This window comes from Caenorhabditis remanei, chromosome V (genome assembly GCF_010183535.1).
Source record: "Caenorhabditis remanei strain PX506 chromosome V, whole genome shotgun sequence".
Classification (NCBI taxonomy): Eukaryota; Metazoa; Nematoda; class Chromadorea; order Rhabditida; family Rhabditidae; genus Caenorhabditis; species Caenorhabditis remanei.
In genome coordinates, this window is record NC_071332.1 from 7,657,397 (window position 1) to 7,673,574 (window position 16,178).

The 16,178-nt window shown below is 39.3% G+C and overlaps 4 protein-coding genes across 4 annotated transcripts; 1 reads left to right on the forward strand and 3 right to left on the reverse strand.

The window, feature by feature from the left end:
• Positions 1–691: 691 nt before the first annotated feature.
• Positions 692–2,768, reverse strand: GCK72_017991 (uncharacterized protein; the record flags this gene model as incomplete). The annotated part of the gene is made up of 9 exons (XM_003112317.2): positions 692–906; positions 954–1,129; positions 1,176–1,348; positions 1,394–1,576; positions 1,620–1,707; positions 1,754–1,974; positions 2,018–2,174; positions 2,218–2,399; positions 2,643–2,768. 9 exons carry the CDS (start codon positions 2,766–2,768, stop codon positions 692–694), a joined length of 1,521 nt encoding a protein of 506 aa, XP_003112365.2.
• Positions 2,769–6,894: 4,126 nt separating this feature from the next.
• Positions 6,895–9,523, reverse strand: GCK72_017992 (uncharacterized protein; the record flags this gene model as incomplete). Its single annotated transcript, XM_003112700.2, has 9 exons — positions 6,895–6,968; positions 7,015–7,128; positions 7,274–7,352; positions 7,441–7,674; positions 7,738–8,080; positions 8,124–8,256; positions 8,692–8,805; positions 8,855–8,933; positions 8,978–9,523. The coding sequence occupies 9 exons, from the start codon at positions 9,521–9,523 to the stop codon at positions 6,895–6,897; spliced, it is 1,716 nt and encodes a 571-aa protein (XP_003112748.2).
• A 2,667-nt stretch (positions 9,524–12,190) lies between these two features.
• Positions 12,191–14,036, forward strand: GCK72_017993 (uncharacterized protein; the record flags this gene model as incomplete). Its single annotated transcript, XM_053732339.1, has 3 exons — positions 12,191–12,223; positions 13,635–13,820; positions 13,911–14,036. 3 exons carry the CDS (start codon positions 12,191–12,193, stop codon positions 14,034–14,036), a joined length of 345 nt encoding a protein of 114 aa, XP_053581252.1.
• Positions 14,037–14,611: 575 nt separating this feature from the next.
• GCK72_017994 (uncharacterized protein) lies at positions 14,612–15,925 on the reverse strand (the record flags this gene model as incomplete). Its single annotated transcript, XM_003112344.2, has 5 exons — positions 14,612–14,730; positions 14,779–15,521; positions 15,570–15,632; positions 15,677–15,787; positions 15,873–15,925. The coding sequence occupies 5 exons, from the start codon at positions 15,923–15,925 to the stop codon at positions 14,612–14,614; spliced, it is 1,089 nt and encodes a 362-aa protein (XP_003112392.2).
• Between the last annotated feature and the right edge of the window lie 253 nt (positions 15,926–16,178).

Genomic DNA, 16,178 nt, shown 5'->3' on the forward strand with positions numbered 1-16,178 from the left:
CGTTCGGAAAAGCAGAAAAGTCCAGGAGTTTTTCAGATTGAACAGAAGCTGAACGACTTGATCGAACATTCTGAATTTGATTCTCTCTAGTGATAATGCTTTTTGATATTTGGGTGCTCGCTCTGAAAATGGTATCAAGTGTGAGTTGAAAATAATCAATATGTTACAGGTTCTCTGTGATGATTCCAAATGCATCCAATTCATTCCACGATGTTAGCTCTCGACTTCTTGGAACTTTCCCTCGTTTCGTTTCCCATTCAAAACATAATTCAAATGAAATTTCAATCAAGGATTGTTCTTCATTCTGGAAACTATTGATATAGTACCGGAATATTTCGAGCAACTCAGAGTTTACTTACCAAATTGATAAGCTTCTGGCGCTCTAAAATCAGAAGAATATCAACTCGTCCGGTTGTATTTTCAGCTTGAACAAAATTAAAAGTTAGAAAAAATAAGGACCACCACATGATGAGTTGTGTGGCAATGAATGTGTCACTGACAGAGAAAAATATAGAATTTCATTTGGGTGTGCTCCTGTTGGAGGAGGAAGAACGTCTTTTTGCTAACCAAAATTGGCGTATGCCATGTGTAAGAGTATCAAATGACAATGACAACATTGAAAAATAAAGAGGAAGAGACGAGACTAAAGGTAAAATCGATGTGAATTTTTGATCAAGGGCTGTACAAAGAATTATATTGCTTCGTAGAGTGGCTTCAAAGAATTCAGCATCCTTTTACAGTGGTCGTGATCCGGGAATGCTTCGAGTGCTCTTTCGATCAATCTACGACATTCGTGGTATTTTCCTTGAGCAGCACAGACAAGAGCCAAGTTATAGTTTCCTTCGAACATCAGAGGATTTTTGGATATTGCTGAAACGAACAAAGAACGAGCTTCATCAGTTCTACCTGTAAATTAGCAGAGCTCAAACAATGCAATCCCTAACTTATCTCACCCTCCCGATGTCTCAAAATTCCCAAATTCACGAGCGATTCACTGTGGTCTGGATCGTGGGTAAGAGCAAGACGATAAGCTCTGGCTGCTGAGGGCAAATCTCCAACATCGACCATGACTTGTCCGATATTATACCAAACGTCCGCTGCAACGTCTTCAGTCATAGTGGCCTGTGCTCTGTAACAGAACTTCTAAGTTTTAAGATTGGAATTCATTGTTTCACCTTATAATAGAAGACAATGCGAAATCAAATTGCTGTGCTGCAAGACAACACAATCCGATATTCATGAATAACTCAGGTGACGATACACCCATTTGAAGAATTCTTCTGTAGTATCTCAATGCAATTTCTGGTTTTCCTCCATAATAGTACGTAGTTGCAACACATGCAATTGCCTGAAATCGGATTTTAAATTGACTCTTTCTAATAAAGGTACTCACTTCAATATTGTTCGATTGAGCATCGAGAACTCTTTTATAAAAGTTTATAGATAATTCATACTCCCCCAGTGCCTCCTGAACACGCGCCATTCCTGTAAGCATTGTGACGTCTTCTGAAAAAGCGTCGAGTCCTTCTGCATAGGTTCTCAAAGCTGCCATTGGTTGATCTACACGATTGTACGTCTGAGATAAATCGATCATATCAGGAACTTAAAGAATCCCTTACTTTTGCCAAGAGTGCAAACGTTTCAATCAACTTCCGTTGTTGCAAGGAGGATTGCAACTGCTTTGTGGCGTCTTGAAGCATTCCGAGTCTGAAAAATATATTTTCATATTCCGTGGGAAAAGGAAATTACTCACCTTAAGTAGCATTTCGCTAGTTGATTCTTCCAATAATAGTCCTCAAACTCTGCTGCTTTTGAAGCGATTCCAGCGATTTCATGGGCGACTTTTATGTCGTTTACAAAATAGAAAACGTATTCAAAGAGCTGTCGGTTCACTTGCGGATCGGCTGCATACTTTGGAAGTTTAAGTCGTGCCAAATTGACAAACTCTCCGTCTGCTCCAGCTGCCATCGATGCCTGAATAATTTTCAGTTTTCCAGTTTCACTACCATTAACGTACTGTTCCAAGTCTCATATTTCTTGCAGAAGTACTGCTTACTGCTCTAGCAGTTTTTGCAGTTCTTGCAGTTCTAATTGCTTGATCCATTGATCCTGATTTAAAAGCACTTTGTGGACGAACCACCCCAGATAGAGGACGGCCAGCGTTGGTTGAAGGTCTGGAATGTTTTGTTCAAAGTTAAAAGCGAAGGAATAGATAACCTTAAAATGGGATTGATTCCTTTTGCAGTTGTTTTTGGTCTCTGAAAACTTGTTCCTGGTCTTGCACTTGGAGCAATCACATTCTGATCTAAAAAGGTTTCAGCCAATCCCATATCTTCATTTTCCAGTTCATCTACATATGTTGAATCGGATAAACATTGTAATTTCAGAGCCCATGTTGCCTGAAAATTAATAAGTTCTTCTCTTCTTTTTCATTTCTTTCATCATTCTCGATCCCCTTTCTTCAATAAGAGAGAAAGAAAGAAGAAAGTGAAGAATCTATTTCGTCTCGCCTACACAATATTACACTGATTCTTCTTCACTCGAGCACATACACACATGTACACATCGATCCGTTTGATTTTTCACTTTTTCTTCTTAGTTTTTTCTGCTGTGAGGGTGAGGGGAAAAGTGCAAATCAATACCTGATCCAATGGATTTTTGCGGAGAAGATTCGTACAGACAACTTCTGCTTCGGGTAGACGATTCTCACGGAATAGACGACAGGCTTTGATGAAACCAGTGAATTCGATTACAGGGTCATCACTCATTTCGAAAAAAGAATGAATAAATGAAAGGAAGAAATCGAAATACGATGACGAGGAGGCCTGAGGTGAAGTTGCTATGGAGACGAAGCACGCATGGAAGAGAGCATGGAGAGGAAGGGGAGTGCGTTGTGAAAGAACAAAAAAAATGTGGGGGCACAAGAAGGTTGTTCTAAACACAAGTTAATTCCAAAGTACTGAATGAATTGAAAAAAAAACTAAGAAGTTGCGCATAACGAACTTGAAGATATACGACAACCACGTGTGAACCTTGTATTCAGGGTTCTCAGCAGATATATGTTCTATAACAACATATTTATGTCTCCCCAGACAGCAGATGTTCTTCTGTAGTAATTTTAGTAAGCGTTTGAACTCGTATAAGCTGCTTGATACAGTGCAATTAGCTACTGGCTATAGAGCCTGCTCTGTAATGTCTTTCTAGCTCCGGTGCCGGGTCCAGTCATTTGAAGTAAGTCTGAACCCCGGATCTCATGCTCGAATGCTTTGCTTCTTCAGACTCTGCCTTTTTCTTCTCAAATCTTCTCAAATTAACAATTCAATGCAATCAGATTCATTGTTCTATTCTCGGTCAAAACTAGATTGAAAGTTAACGGGATTGGCAAGGCTCATAGTTTTATTATGGTACAATCTCAAAAAATTGCAAGATTTCAAAAAATAAAATTCAAAAAGAGAAAAAGAGGAAAAATATAAAAAAGCGTGTGGTGTTGTTTTTGGGGGAAAAGAGATGATGGTTTTGGATGGATTGGAAGGATGGAATTACCACATACGACGGACATACTCTCCGCGAACGTCACGTGGAGTACCGAAGGCAGTCATACCGGTCTGAAAATAATGTTTATATGAAATGATTCAGACACTTTATATTTTACCTGGTTAGCATGTTCAGCCTCCTTCTGTCCAGTCCAGAATGGAACATCTGGTCGGCGGGCGATATCAGCTGGCAGGTCTTCATGAGAATCGTCAGTGAATGGAGTGTACACCTGTCTTGGCTGTCCAAATCCAGTCTTTCCGGCTTGAGACTCAAGGAAGTTAACTCCCATTTGGTATGGGATCATTCCCTGTGATCTCTGGTCTTGAGCTTGCATGAAGGCGACGGTGTTGTTACGGAAGGCTCCGAATCCGGTCATACCGGCTTGCGAAGCTCCCTCCTTCCATCCGGATGTCTGTCTTGAAAGGGTTCCTTCGTCGTGTGGCATGTCTCCGCGAACTTCGTCCTTGTATCTGAAAATGAGCAGGTATTTGTCACAAAATGATAGAATAGAGAACTTACTTGGTGATGTTGTGACGTGGCATACCGAATCCAGTCATACCAGCTTGGTTGGCAAACTTGTTGGTTCCCATCTGGAGGTGGATGAATCCTTGGGAGTCACGATCCTGGTCGTTGGTCCGTCTTACTAAAAATAACATCAATGTTACAGGCAAACTACTCATTCAAAATCCTCACCATCAACAATACGTGGCATTCCGATTCCGGTCATTCCAGCTTGAGAGGCAAGTTTGTTGGTTCCAGATTGAAGTGGCACGATTCCATCGGAAGCGCGAGCCTTCTCTTCTGGAACTTCTGAAGCTCCTCCGGTTCCCTTGGTCTTGTAGTTGACATCACGAACAGCTCCGAAGCCTATAAGTAAGAAAAGTTACTAAACTGTACTCGAAAATGTTATCTGTTTACCGGTCTGTCCCTTTTGGGAGGCGAACTTGTTGGTACCGGATTGAAGCCATGTGGATCCCTTGAGGTTGGCGATCTTCTTCTCGTCGGTAATCTCAGCCAAGTTATCGGATTTGACCTTGTCGATGACGTCACGAGGAACTCCGAATCCGGTCATTCCCTTCTGGGAAGCATACTTGTTGGATCCAGCTTGAATTGGGATGATTCCCTCGGATCTCATCAACTTTTCCTTGGTGTGGATGGTTGATGGCTTTCCAGAAGAGTAGTTCTGTTGCCTGAAATGTGAATTCTCTACTATTTTCTCCATTTGGTTCAATGTCTTACTTTCTCAAAACACTCTGTGGAATGCTTGGAGTGAAGTTGACTTGTCTTCCTGGCGTCGGGCTCTTGAGCGACGCTGGTGGAGCAGCGGCTCTTGGAGAAGCAGCGGCCGGAGCCGGAGCCTCTTCAGCCTCTGGCTCTTCAGCCTGTTAAAATTAAACGTGTTAAAGATGGATTTTATGATGCTATGAACTTTGATTAAACTAAAGTTCATTCCCATCGGAACTTCAACTATTCTCATCTATTGTCAAACTAGAAAATCTTCAACGCGTTGAATGAATGGCGTCAAAGATGAGTTGTGTAATACGGGAAGTGAAAATAGTAGGTAAGAGAAAGAGAGTTTTGGGACGCAGTTTGGGGAGCTCTCCCACTTTACAACTATGCCATCGGAAGAATGACAAAAGGCATCGAATGTTTGGGAAGAAGTTGGAACTTGGGAGCTAGATGATCAGAGTTGGTTGGAACATAAATAACTTGAATTGAAAGTGCAGAAGACGAGAGTAAAAGTAAATATTTTGGCTTGAATGATAAAAGATTTAGAGTTAAAGAAATGGACGATTCTGGGAAGATAGTTTTAACTCATAACTGAGCTGCTGAGATTAAGATTTTTGAAATCCTTTCAAAAAGATTAGCAAACTAAGATCACCAAGGAAATCGGATGAAAAAATGTTCAGTATACCTATACGGGGCAAAATATATATGAACAAATCAAAATTTCTAGAGCGATTTAAGACGGAAAGATCGAAAAAGGAAGTTCAAAAATTACCTCTGGCTCTTGGTTCTCATCGGCGACTGGCTCGTCCTCCTCTACCTCCTCCTCGTCTTCATACTCGTCTTCGACGTCAGACATGGTTGAAAATGCGATGTAGTAGGGATACGAGACCTAAACACGTCCCAGAATGAGGGCCAACTTGGGGGGTGCCTTCCGCCGATCGCTCAAAGTTAGTAGGCGGAGTCTGCCACATCCTTCCCGACGACAACGGCGGGAAGCAAGAGAAAAGATATCGAAATCGAGAGAGACGTCGCCCACAACCAACCAGGAGGCATCTTCCCGAATGTAATATTCTTAGAATCTCTTGACTTCTCGGCGTGTTTCGTCGTCACTTCCCGACTCTTCGTCTCCGACTGAAGTGTAATGTTTCGACTCAATGGGATCGAGGAAGAGAAGAAGAAGAAGCGCCGGGAAGGAAAGAGCTACCGTCGGCAGATGAATGTGGTTCGGGGGCAGCAGACGTGGCATGAAGAAAAGAGGAGCAAAACAAACGAAAGAAAAAGAAAAAGGATGAGAGAGAGAATGATAGAAAAGTGATAATCTAGGAGAGAGACGATTTCAGATCTAGTGAGAACAGATGCCAACTTGATGGAATGCATTGGGATTTGTTTGAGGAAGGTACATGAAAGAGGAAAGGGGAATCCCCCAAGAAATTGAACATAGACATGTTGAATTCAGGTTGTAATATCCTCGAGTTGATTTGAAGTGTGTGGAAGGCCTTGAGTATGGAGTGAATGCTTAAAATGTGCTGAAACTAATGTACTTCCTCACGGTCAGTTTCAATTGAAACTTCAGACTATTCGATAAACTTTAGGAAAATCTGAAAAAGTACGTATAACTTTCCAAATCTGAAATTGTGTCATATACATAGTCTCGCATGAAGTCATTATAACGATGTTCAGACTCGGGAAATTGCAGCAGCGGGTACTTTTATAAGCACTAACTCCCATAGGTATGTAATCAATCCTCAAAGCAGTTTGAGTGTCTGGTTACTGTGGTTATGTGTTTTATCAAGATGTCTTCTTTTCCTTTTTCTTCTTATTCTTCATGTTTTTGCTGTGCCCCCTCCAATGATCACAACCCGATCCCTTCGTTGTCACTTAAGCCTTCTTGCTTTTCTCTTCTCATTTTTTGAGAGATCTTCTCTTTCTTCTTCATCTTTTCTATTGTACAACAACGCGACTAAAACATGTGCATTCAATTTCTTTGTCAGCCGCAAAACGAGGCAATTTTTATTGGGATAACGTATCGTAAATCGAAAAAAGTGAGGGTGGAAGAAGAAGTGAAGAGCAGAAATGAGTTATGTAGTAATGGAAAATGAGCAGTTTCGAAATGAGCACGAGATTCTGAAGTCATCCGACAATTGAAGACAACGTGTGTACTTTGTTACCCCGTTCCGGTCTGCTACACGTCAAGAAACATACTACTGAAATGTTGAACTTTAACATTTCGAAATTGAAAACTTATGTTACCCCAAGACAGCTGCGCTTTCATTGTATCACGAAATGGCTTGTTGGAGAGCAGGTGGATGAGAGTGGATGCGGATCCATGGCAAATGGCAAAGATAAGAGATGCTGGGATGATCACTGAAAGAAAAACTATGATGAATGTAGATAGTACAACAAATTATAATGCTTGAGACACTAGAGAACTATAATATCTTTTCATTCGAAGCATCTGTTACTTCCCATTAGAAGGCTGATGCCAAACTTTTTAAAAGTAAAAACCCACCGGGATTTGTAATAGTGTTAGCCACTCCCGCGAAGAAAACAATGAATGGCATGATGATACAAATGAGAACCACAGCAACCTGAAAAATTATGAAAATGACAATCAGAACTCTTTTTCTCAAAAAATAATATGCTTCATCAAATTCTCAGAAGAGTTACTTATCCTACCTGATAGAGAATAGTTCTCAAATAAGCTCGCTGTGCTTTTATCACTTTCTCTGATAGTGAATGTCTCGTTTTGTGAAGAATAATGAAGCATATTGATGGTAGAAGAATGCAGAGTAGAATGTAAAAACCAATACAAAACGTTCCTGCCATTAAAAATGTGGGGATATTTGGGTTCTTTGGGGATGAAACCATGTACTTCTCCGACCAAAAAACACTTGGAATCGGCCGTATATTCTGCAAATATTCTAATCAAGTTGACATAGTTGTTTCCCGTTTTAGACTTTTAACCTCACTCACCACATAAATGAAATTCTTTGCTTCCATTTGATCTTCCATTGTCAAAAGTATGAAGTTAACCGAACAAACAGCACCGACATACATGAACACCGTGCTGAATATGCCAAATCGAATAACATGAGTATAATAGCGAAATGACATTGGAATGATTATTTTCATGCGATAAAACGTGATATGAGTAAGAATTGCCGCGTTGACTTGGACTGCCAAGAACATTCCATAGAGTTGAATGAATGGATGGACTCCGAGCATTGATAGAATTCCATCCGCATAGATTCCAACTATTGGAAGGAAAACCATAGGACGGAATAGCTGGAATCCGTAGAATTCTTCACATAGACATCTGAAATTCAAATGATTTTCAGCTTCAAAATATTGATACTCACCCCAGAATATGTGCTGTCAAAATGATAGTATAATGCCTCTGAAAATTGGGACTTCTCTTGATAATACAATAAATTGCTTCAGCATAAATAGGAATAGTAACAATAGGAATACATTTCATGACAATCATATAAACTGAATAAATATGATCCTGGTCCTTCATGTTCACATCAACGGACTCCATTTTCTAGCCAAATGGACATTTCACTCACTTTTTATATCATGGCAGCTGTCAGCCCATTTTGCAGTAATCAACTTTCCTTTCATGAAATAGGCAAGCACCAACTCGTGTCATTCTTCAATTTTATTAAACTAGTCTTCAGATCCTGATTCAACAATATGTTCATATAACGTCTGTGATGGGATTTGTGCTTTGTAGCGTGGGTGATAATTCATATTGAGACTACAAAATTAGGAACCGATACTGATTGGGAGTCAGATATTTTTTGATCTCTTAGGTTGTTTGTGCATGTTACACTCGAGTAGCCTGCAAACATATTTTGATTGATAGCAAAACTGAATTTAGCTTTTTTAGAGTAGCTAAAAAGAGAGAGATGAAATCAAACTTACAAGAATTCAAATGTGAAAAAAATACTACCCGATGTGGTTTGTTTGCCAGAATCATCACGAAAGTAGCAGCAGCTCCGTGGATCATTGCAAGAATAATGGAGACAGAAACAAGAACTTAAAATAACAAAATATTTTGGTTTGTCAGACATTACACAAATCCTACCAGGACTGTTAATCCTCATCTCCAGACCAACAATAAACGTGGCAAACGGCAACAATAAGAAAGCAACAATAATGAAAACCTGCATGAAATAAGGTTTCCTTTGGCTTTCTTGACAATTCCTACCTGAAACACTAACGCTTTTATATATTGTTTCTGTGCTTGGACAACGTGCATCGACAAAAGACCTTTCATTCGATTGAGAATTTGAAATGCTGCAGTTGGAATTGCAATGCATGCAGCAATATATGATACTAAACTGATGCCACATAGTTTTAAAAATAAGGCAAATCTGAGATTACTTCCACTGGTGACAATGTAATTATCAGACCAGAACTTATTGGGAACATTTCCATCTAGCCATCTGGACCAGTGATGTTTCGCAACATCTTGATTCTCTACTAGAAGTATAAAATTGCTGAGAGAAGCAACAGATAAAAAGTATGTTGCATACACGAAGACAGTTCCGAGTTTTATAGATTCTCTGTAGAATCGAAAAGTGAGTGGAAGGATACTTTTCAATCGAAGAACTAATAAATGAATCATTGTACAGGCATTGATTTGATAGAGGAAAAATAGGATAATGAGTTGAATGAACGTGGAAAAATTATAGTATCCCAGTAAACCGGAGGAGTAGAGACCGACAACTGGTAGAATAACAACGGGACGCATGAAAAAGAAACCAAATATTTCTCCTATTATACTTCTGAAATTAAACAATTATATTTTGACATAAAACCTATATTTATCAAATTGCTTACAAGAAAACATGAGATTTCAAAACAGACAAATAATGAATAGATACCTTCCACATATACTGGAAGTGTTAGAATAGGTAATATCAATGTTGTAATGAGATATTTCTCAATTACAGAATCTTGATATTGATAAAACGAAAGGTTGAAGCTCTTTTCCATGGAACGATTCAGTGAAGTTTCAGAGACTCGATTTCAAGCAACTTTTCTAGTGGCACTAGCTCCAGTAATGGAAAATTGATTAGTGGAGTCGAAACATAATTGAATTTCGAAGTGAGGGGGTCAGATTGATGTTTTTTGGGTACAATGATGGAAAGATGTTTGGAAAAAAACAAACTTCAGGGCGGTGATTGTTGTTTGGAGTTCGTAAGTTAATAAAGGGTTCATGGTACACTGGGGTCTTTGACTGTCAGAGAACAATTAATCAAAGAAAAAAAAATTTGGAAAAATAAAGTGATGTTGAGAAGATGAGTTACGAGAAGTAGGTCAGAGGCATTGTGAAAGTTGGAAACTTCGTTGAGTCCCCGCAATATCAGAGTGGAATTAATCAGTTGATCCTTGTAGATTTCTGGAAATCGTCGTTCTTACGCGGATGATAGTAGAGTGCTGATGTTTTTATCTTGTCTGCTGAATTATCCAGTAGCTTGAGCTTTTTTAATAACATTTTTAATAAATTTACTATTGTGATGTTCTTCTTCCCAACTTCAGAAACTCTCTAGTTTGACATTCAATAGCCACATGACAATCACTCATTCCAATTTTTAATTTAAAAAAAAACTATCCGGTGTGAATTATGAATCAAGCCATCGTGACAAAAACAAACCCGTTCGTGGGATTCTTCTTTTCAATTCCTCAGAAACTGATACTTGGAATTGATCTCTTACTATTCATAACTCACATAATAGGGTCAAGACTCAAGTGGGTGAATCTTGACTCTCCGTAAATCGAATCAAATCTTTGGACGTCCCCTTTTCTTCTCACTGACCTACTAATAATAAATGGCCAAAAGTGAGACGAGGAAGTCGTCTAAAAAGAGAAGAAAAACGAGTCGAGAATCAAACACACTCACTCCCCGTTTTTGAATTCTCACTCCGTATCGTCACGTATATAATACATCTGAAGACGACTGGCAGCAAGCCCTTCCTGTTTTTCGATTTAGTATGAAGTCTCTATTATTCTGTGAGTTGTAACACAAAAAAGACCAAAAGGTCTCAGTCTTGAGTTTAACGGAAGACTGCATTCCTTCCCTCTTCTTCTCTTAAAAATGAATATTTCAAAGAGAAGTTTCAACCTGGGATTCCTCTTCAGGTGTCACGTAAGCATAGTTCATTAGATCCAGTTTCAGCTGTCTCGGAGAGATTTCCAGTCTGTTCAAACATCTCTGAAAACTTGTTTCCTTATGATGTTTTTGATTTCGAACGAAACCTATGATCCGCTTCTTGTTGATTGAAAGTTTCTAAAAAACATAGCGTTTCATCTTCTATTCTCGAGATCGCTATAACTACCGTAGTCAGAAACATAAGATCTTGTTTACCATCTCAAAAGCATATTATTAGTTATGTATCACAAACTCTTCTACAGTAACATTTTGGAACGTTTCAGACTAGACTTCAATAACAATTAGATGTGCCAGAAAATTAGCAGAAAATGTCAATTTTTCAAACCACAAATATCAATACATAATTATACCTTTTCCAATTGTTTTCAAGTTTGTTTTTTCTTTTTGATACTCGGAGAAGGTCATTTTTTGATTCTAAACTACAGTTGAATCTATATTCTCTTCGTAGTACAAAGAATTATTCAAATGATTTGAAACTTGAGCTCTACCAGGATGTAATCTGATCATAAAAATCTGGAAGTTTCTTTTTTTGACATTTAGATTTTCCATCGTTGCTCGCCCACTAGATTGATAGGATTAAAAATATATAAATATGAAATAAAAGTCATAAAAACTCAGAAAATGATGTCAAGGTGTTTCAGATGGAATCAAACCCTGATTTTTCTCTAAAACTGGATATTCAAAGTGATCATAGTCTACTGAACTCCAGTCTAGATCTCTTTTTTGAATAGGAGAGTATGTCTGCCCTTGAATACTTTCTATCCAACCCATTTCCACTTAACCATCCGGTCCCTTCTCACTCGTTTTTCCGTTCGATCCGTTATTATTCGACACATAGTTGTGCACATGCCCCCCCACCCGACTCTTTTTTCTGTCCATTTGCATCTTTCAGGCCTCCCTCTCTTTCCGACAAACCGCTTCTTCTTCTTTTCCTTCTTTATCGCATTCAGAAGAGTCCGCCTCCGTACGGAGGACTCTCTCTCTCACAAAACTTTCCTTTTTCCTACCACCATCCAAACATCATTGATGGTGGGTGGATCTGAAAAGCTGCTTTTTGTTTTGTTTTGGGTCTCTTTAATGTTCGATTCTTTATTATCTTCAGGCTTCTTATCTTTTATTGGAGTACTCACATCATTTTCATTTTCCTAATTTCAAAATTCTAATCCTGCAAAATTCAGTTCCTCCCTGAATCAAGTCATTCAATCATCCCAACAAAATTAACAGGAATGGATTGAACCATCTACTATGGACACAGTTTACCCGATATATTCATCGTTGGTGAGTGAATTCTCTTTGTTTAGATTTTGATCCTAAATCCATAACTCTGAATCTAAGATTTCTCAGAAATGTTTAAAATTAATTGCACCTGCTCTGCTACGAAAAGTCCATCCGATCTCTGTATCCTTTATTATTCTGTAGGCGGGAAAAACTAGAAACAAGATGAATTGAGACGGAGGGTTTCCGGTTGAAAAGATGAAAAAGAGCACACGATTCATAGAAAATGAAGAAGTTGATGACGTGTCTTCATTCCAGGAAGAGTGCACTGCAGAATGCGGATCTCTTGTATCTTACTGTACCGGTCACATGCCAAATCTTGTGTGTCAACTCAATTTCGTCGCGTTTCTAGCTGTCATATTTTTTGCAATTTTCACAGGTTTGTTATTTTTCTCACTGTTGAATCAATCTGAATCAGAATCAGAAACTAATCAGAAATCTCAACAAAACACAGTCAAAATCCCACGGTGTTCGTTATCTGGATTTAAGAAAACAGTATCACGTCATGAAGCTAACATAGCTCAAAAAACAACCCGATTAGAGAGATAATAGTGATCTGAATATCTTCTTTCCTTATTTTCCAGATCCAAAAAGATTCAATTGAGAAGCAATATAGTGCAAAAAAAGCGGCAATGGCTGTCATTAATAATCGGATTTATTAAAAAAGGGTACAGACCAGAGATGAGTCTTCATTCATAAAAATAGAAATGTACATGGCTTCTCCTTCTTTTCTCTCGTTTTCTTGCCACCCGGAGTCTAAAAAGAAGAAGAATTCAAGCGAGATTACTGTAGCTGAGACTTCAAGTCTCAATTAGAAAAGACGGAAGAAGTCGGTCCGATGTTTGTTCGTTTTTCGTGTGTTCCTTCGTTTCGGCGGAAAGAAGAGTAATTGCAGACGGAACTTCGTTTTTGTTTGTTTTAGTTCGTCACAGCTCTTCTCTTGATGAATAAGCGATGAACGGAGAAGGATAATCCGGTGTGGATAGAATAGATTTCCAGGGGTTTTCTATTCCCAAATTGACGTAGAAAACAGAATGAGGAAAACTTGTCTCGTCTACTTCCAGGCTTCTCTGACGAAGCTAACAACCATTTTTTCAAAACAGTAAAGATTCGAGGATCTGAAAAACAGTTGGAAACCTAAAAATCACCGAATTTTTTTTTAATTTTGGAAATTTACTGCTAGATATTCTTAGCCGTATCCTAATCATCATTATGAAACTGAGATTTTGTATTAGAATTCCTAATTAATCATTCTCATGAAACTTTCAGGACTCCTAATTTTGAACGTTTCCTTCGAAGATAAAAATCAATTTAAAGTCTTGAAAACGAGAGTGCAAACTTCAAAAGCTGCAGTTAAGAACTCTAAACATGGCACCAATCCGATTTCAATCTTAAAATCATATTTTTATTTTAGGTATCTTCATTCCCGTATCGTGCCTTTTCTGCTGGGTCAGCGGAGGCTGTCGCCGCTCGAAATCTCGTCGTTTATCATTCTTCCAAAATCTCTCGAGTCGCCGGAGAAGTCGAAGTAGACGTGGCACCGGAAACGATGAAGAGAGAAGTAGTTTGTACCCTTCGTCCCCGCCGACTCTTCAAATCCGTAAGTTTTTTTCTATCTTCTTCTTTCACTTTTTCTCCTTTTCGATTATCATCAAAAACCAAAAACTTCAAAATTCACTCAACTTTTCAGCAGCTGCTCAAAAGTGCCGACAGCCATCGTCTTTCTCTCTTCCCGCTGTATCTCACGACGTCATTCTTGAAGAGAGCGAATCTTCTGATCATGAATGGAAAAAGGCTAAAAGGTGTCGAAAGATAACATTTGACCTCTCAATGACTCATCGGGATAGTGACCTCTCGCATCTGTGATAATTGCTTGGAATTGAACTGAAACGGGTTGTTCTCTGAATGAATTGATTTTTCCATTTTGCAATAGTTTTTGAAAAATCATTTGGCTGTAAAAGAAAGCTCTTTATGAAGTGAGAGCAGAACAAGAATGCAAAAATAACTGCTAAACAGTAAAAGTAAAATACAAACTGGAAAAATGATATGACACATTCAATGTTGCAAGCAAGGTTAATCGGGGAAAGTGTGAGATGATCCCATTTTAAAGAGCGTGCTAGTGTTGAGTGTGTGTGTGAGATGGCAAAATAGGCGGCAATGCTGTGAGCATTCCTACAAAATATCACCGGGTCGACATAAAAAAGATTACAGGGAATTGGCAATTTAGGCAAGAATCATTTGACAGAGACAACAAATGTCGCTGTACAAGAAGATTCCGTAAAGCTATTTAACGGGGGAAAATCATTTGGTAGGAGTGAGAAAAGGTGATATTGGTGGGAGAATGCAAAACACGCAGTTAGTTAAATGAGTGTTGGAAGCCGTTACATTCACTCAATGTGCTGATGGTCCTCTGCTTGGCGAAGCCAATTTTCCATGGAATGATGTCGATCCTTCGTAGAGTGAGGCAAGGAGATCTGGGCTGCAGTTGGGTGTCCATTGGAGCTCTTCATCTGAAATTATATCTCATTAGAATAGATCTGCAATGTTCTAGGAAATACCTGAAGCTGGCTCGCTTTCCGACGATCTCATCCCTGAACCAGACGAAGTCACAGACGGAGGTCTTTTCTGGCTGGCACTGTTGTTGGCAGATCCGTAATGGTTGGAAGTGTCGAGAAGAGCAGTAATCTGATCGTGAAGATGGTTAGGGAACATCGAGTTCTGCTCAACATCTGACAACTCGTGGTTTGTGGAATCCTTGCTGCGACACGACGTGTTCTGTCCATGCATACACATGAGTAGACTGTTCTCCGTTGTTGGTTCACCATTCTTGCAGAAATAGTCACCAGCTGATGACAACTTCAGCTCACTGTGTTTCATACAGCGAAGCGGTGCTTGCTTGAAGTTGAGCTCAGCAAACGGAGATCTGGAGGAGCTTTGTGTGAAACGAGTCGCATCCTGGAAAGGTGCCATCATGAACCCGGCTGCTGGAAACCTTGACGAGTTTTCATCGTTGTGAAAGAAGGGAAGATGGTTATTCGGCTCGGTTCGCCATTGATTGTGTGGAGCACGAAGGTCGACACACAACTTCGGAGGGGGTAGAAGTTCATTTTGTGGATTATTGATGAGCTTCCTTCTGGTTGGAGTTGCTCTTCTGACCTCTATTATTCTCCCTTGAACGTGAGATTCGTGAAGAGCAGCGCGTGCTCTTTCACATGATTCGATTGAATCGAGGGTTACAAAACCAAACCCTTTTGACCCACGGTCGTTTGTGACAATTTCCACGCTGAGAACTCTGCCGTATCTGAAAAATGAGCAGTTTGTTGGACGACGTGGCGAAGTGGACTCTTACGTGAAGAACATTGCAGCCAGATCTTGCTCTCGGAATGAGAACGGTATGTTGCTGACATATATTCTGAAAAATAAACATGATGTAAAGTAGCTTACAATAAAATCTACCTGTTATCAGTGAACGAATCCGGTTCGCGAGTTTTCGGTTTGACCGATATTGGCATCGTGAACACTGGTTCTTTGTGATTCGCGTTGCACATGGTGTTCATGAGTTGTGATCTGAAAAGAAAGGCAAATTAGAAATGAGAAGAAAGACAAAAAGAAAGGCAGAAAAGCAGACGGGAAATCACTTTAGGACACTTACAGGTCTGATGCTCCTGGACCGAAGTTAGTATGTGATGACTGCGTGTTTTGCATTCTGAAAACAACAAATTGATATTTTGAAGACTACAAAAGGAAAGAAGACTCGAAGAGTATCAAAAAATAGGAAACATGTCAGGTTCCACAGAAAAGTGATTGGAAAGCAGAAAGTTTGAAAAGAACGGAGAAGAATGAGTAAATTCTATGAAAATGACTACTTTCGTGAGGCAAATGACATAACGAAGCGAGAGAAAGAGGAAGTTTCCCGCCATTTTTGTAATACAAATTTCGCGGAAACCGACAATTTTCA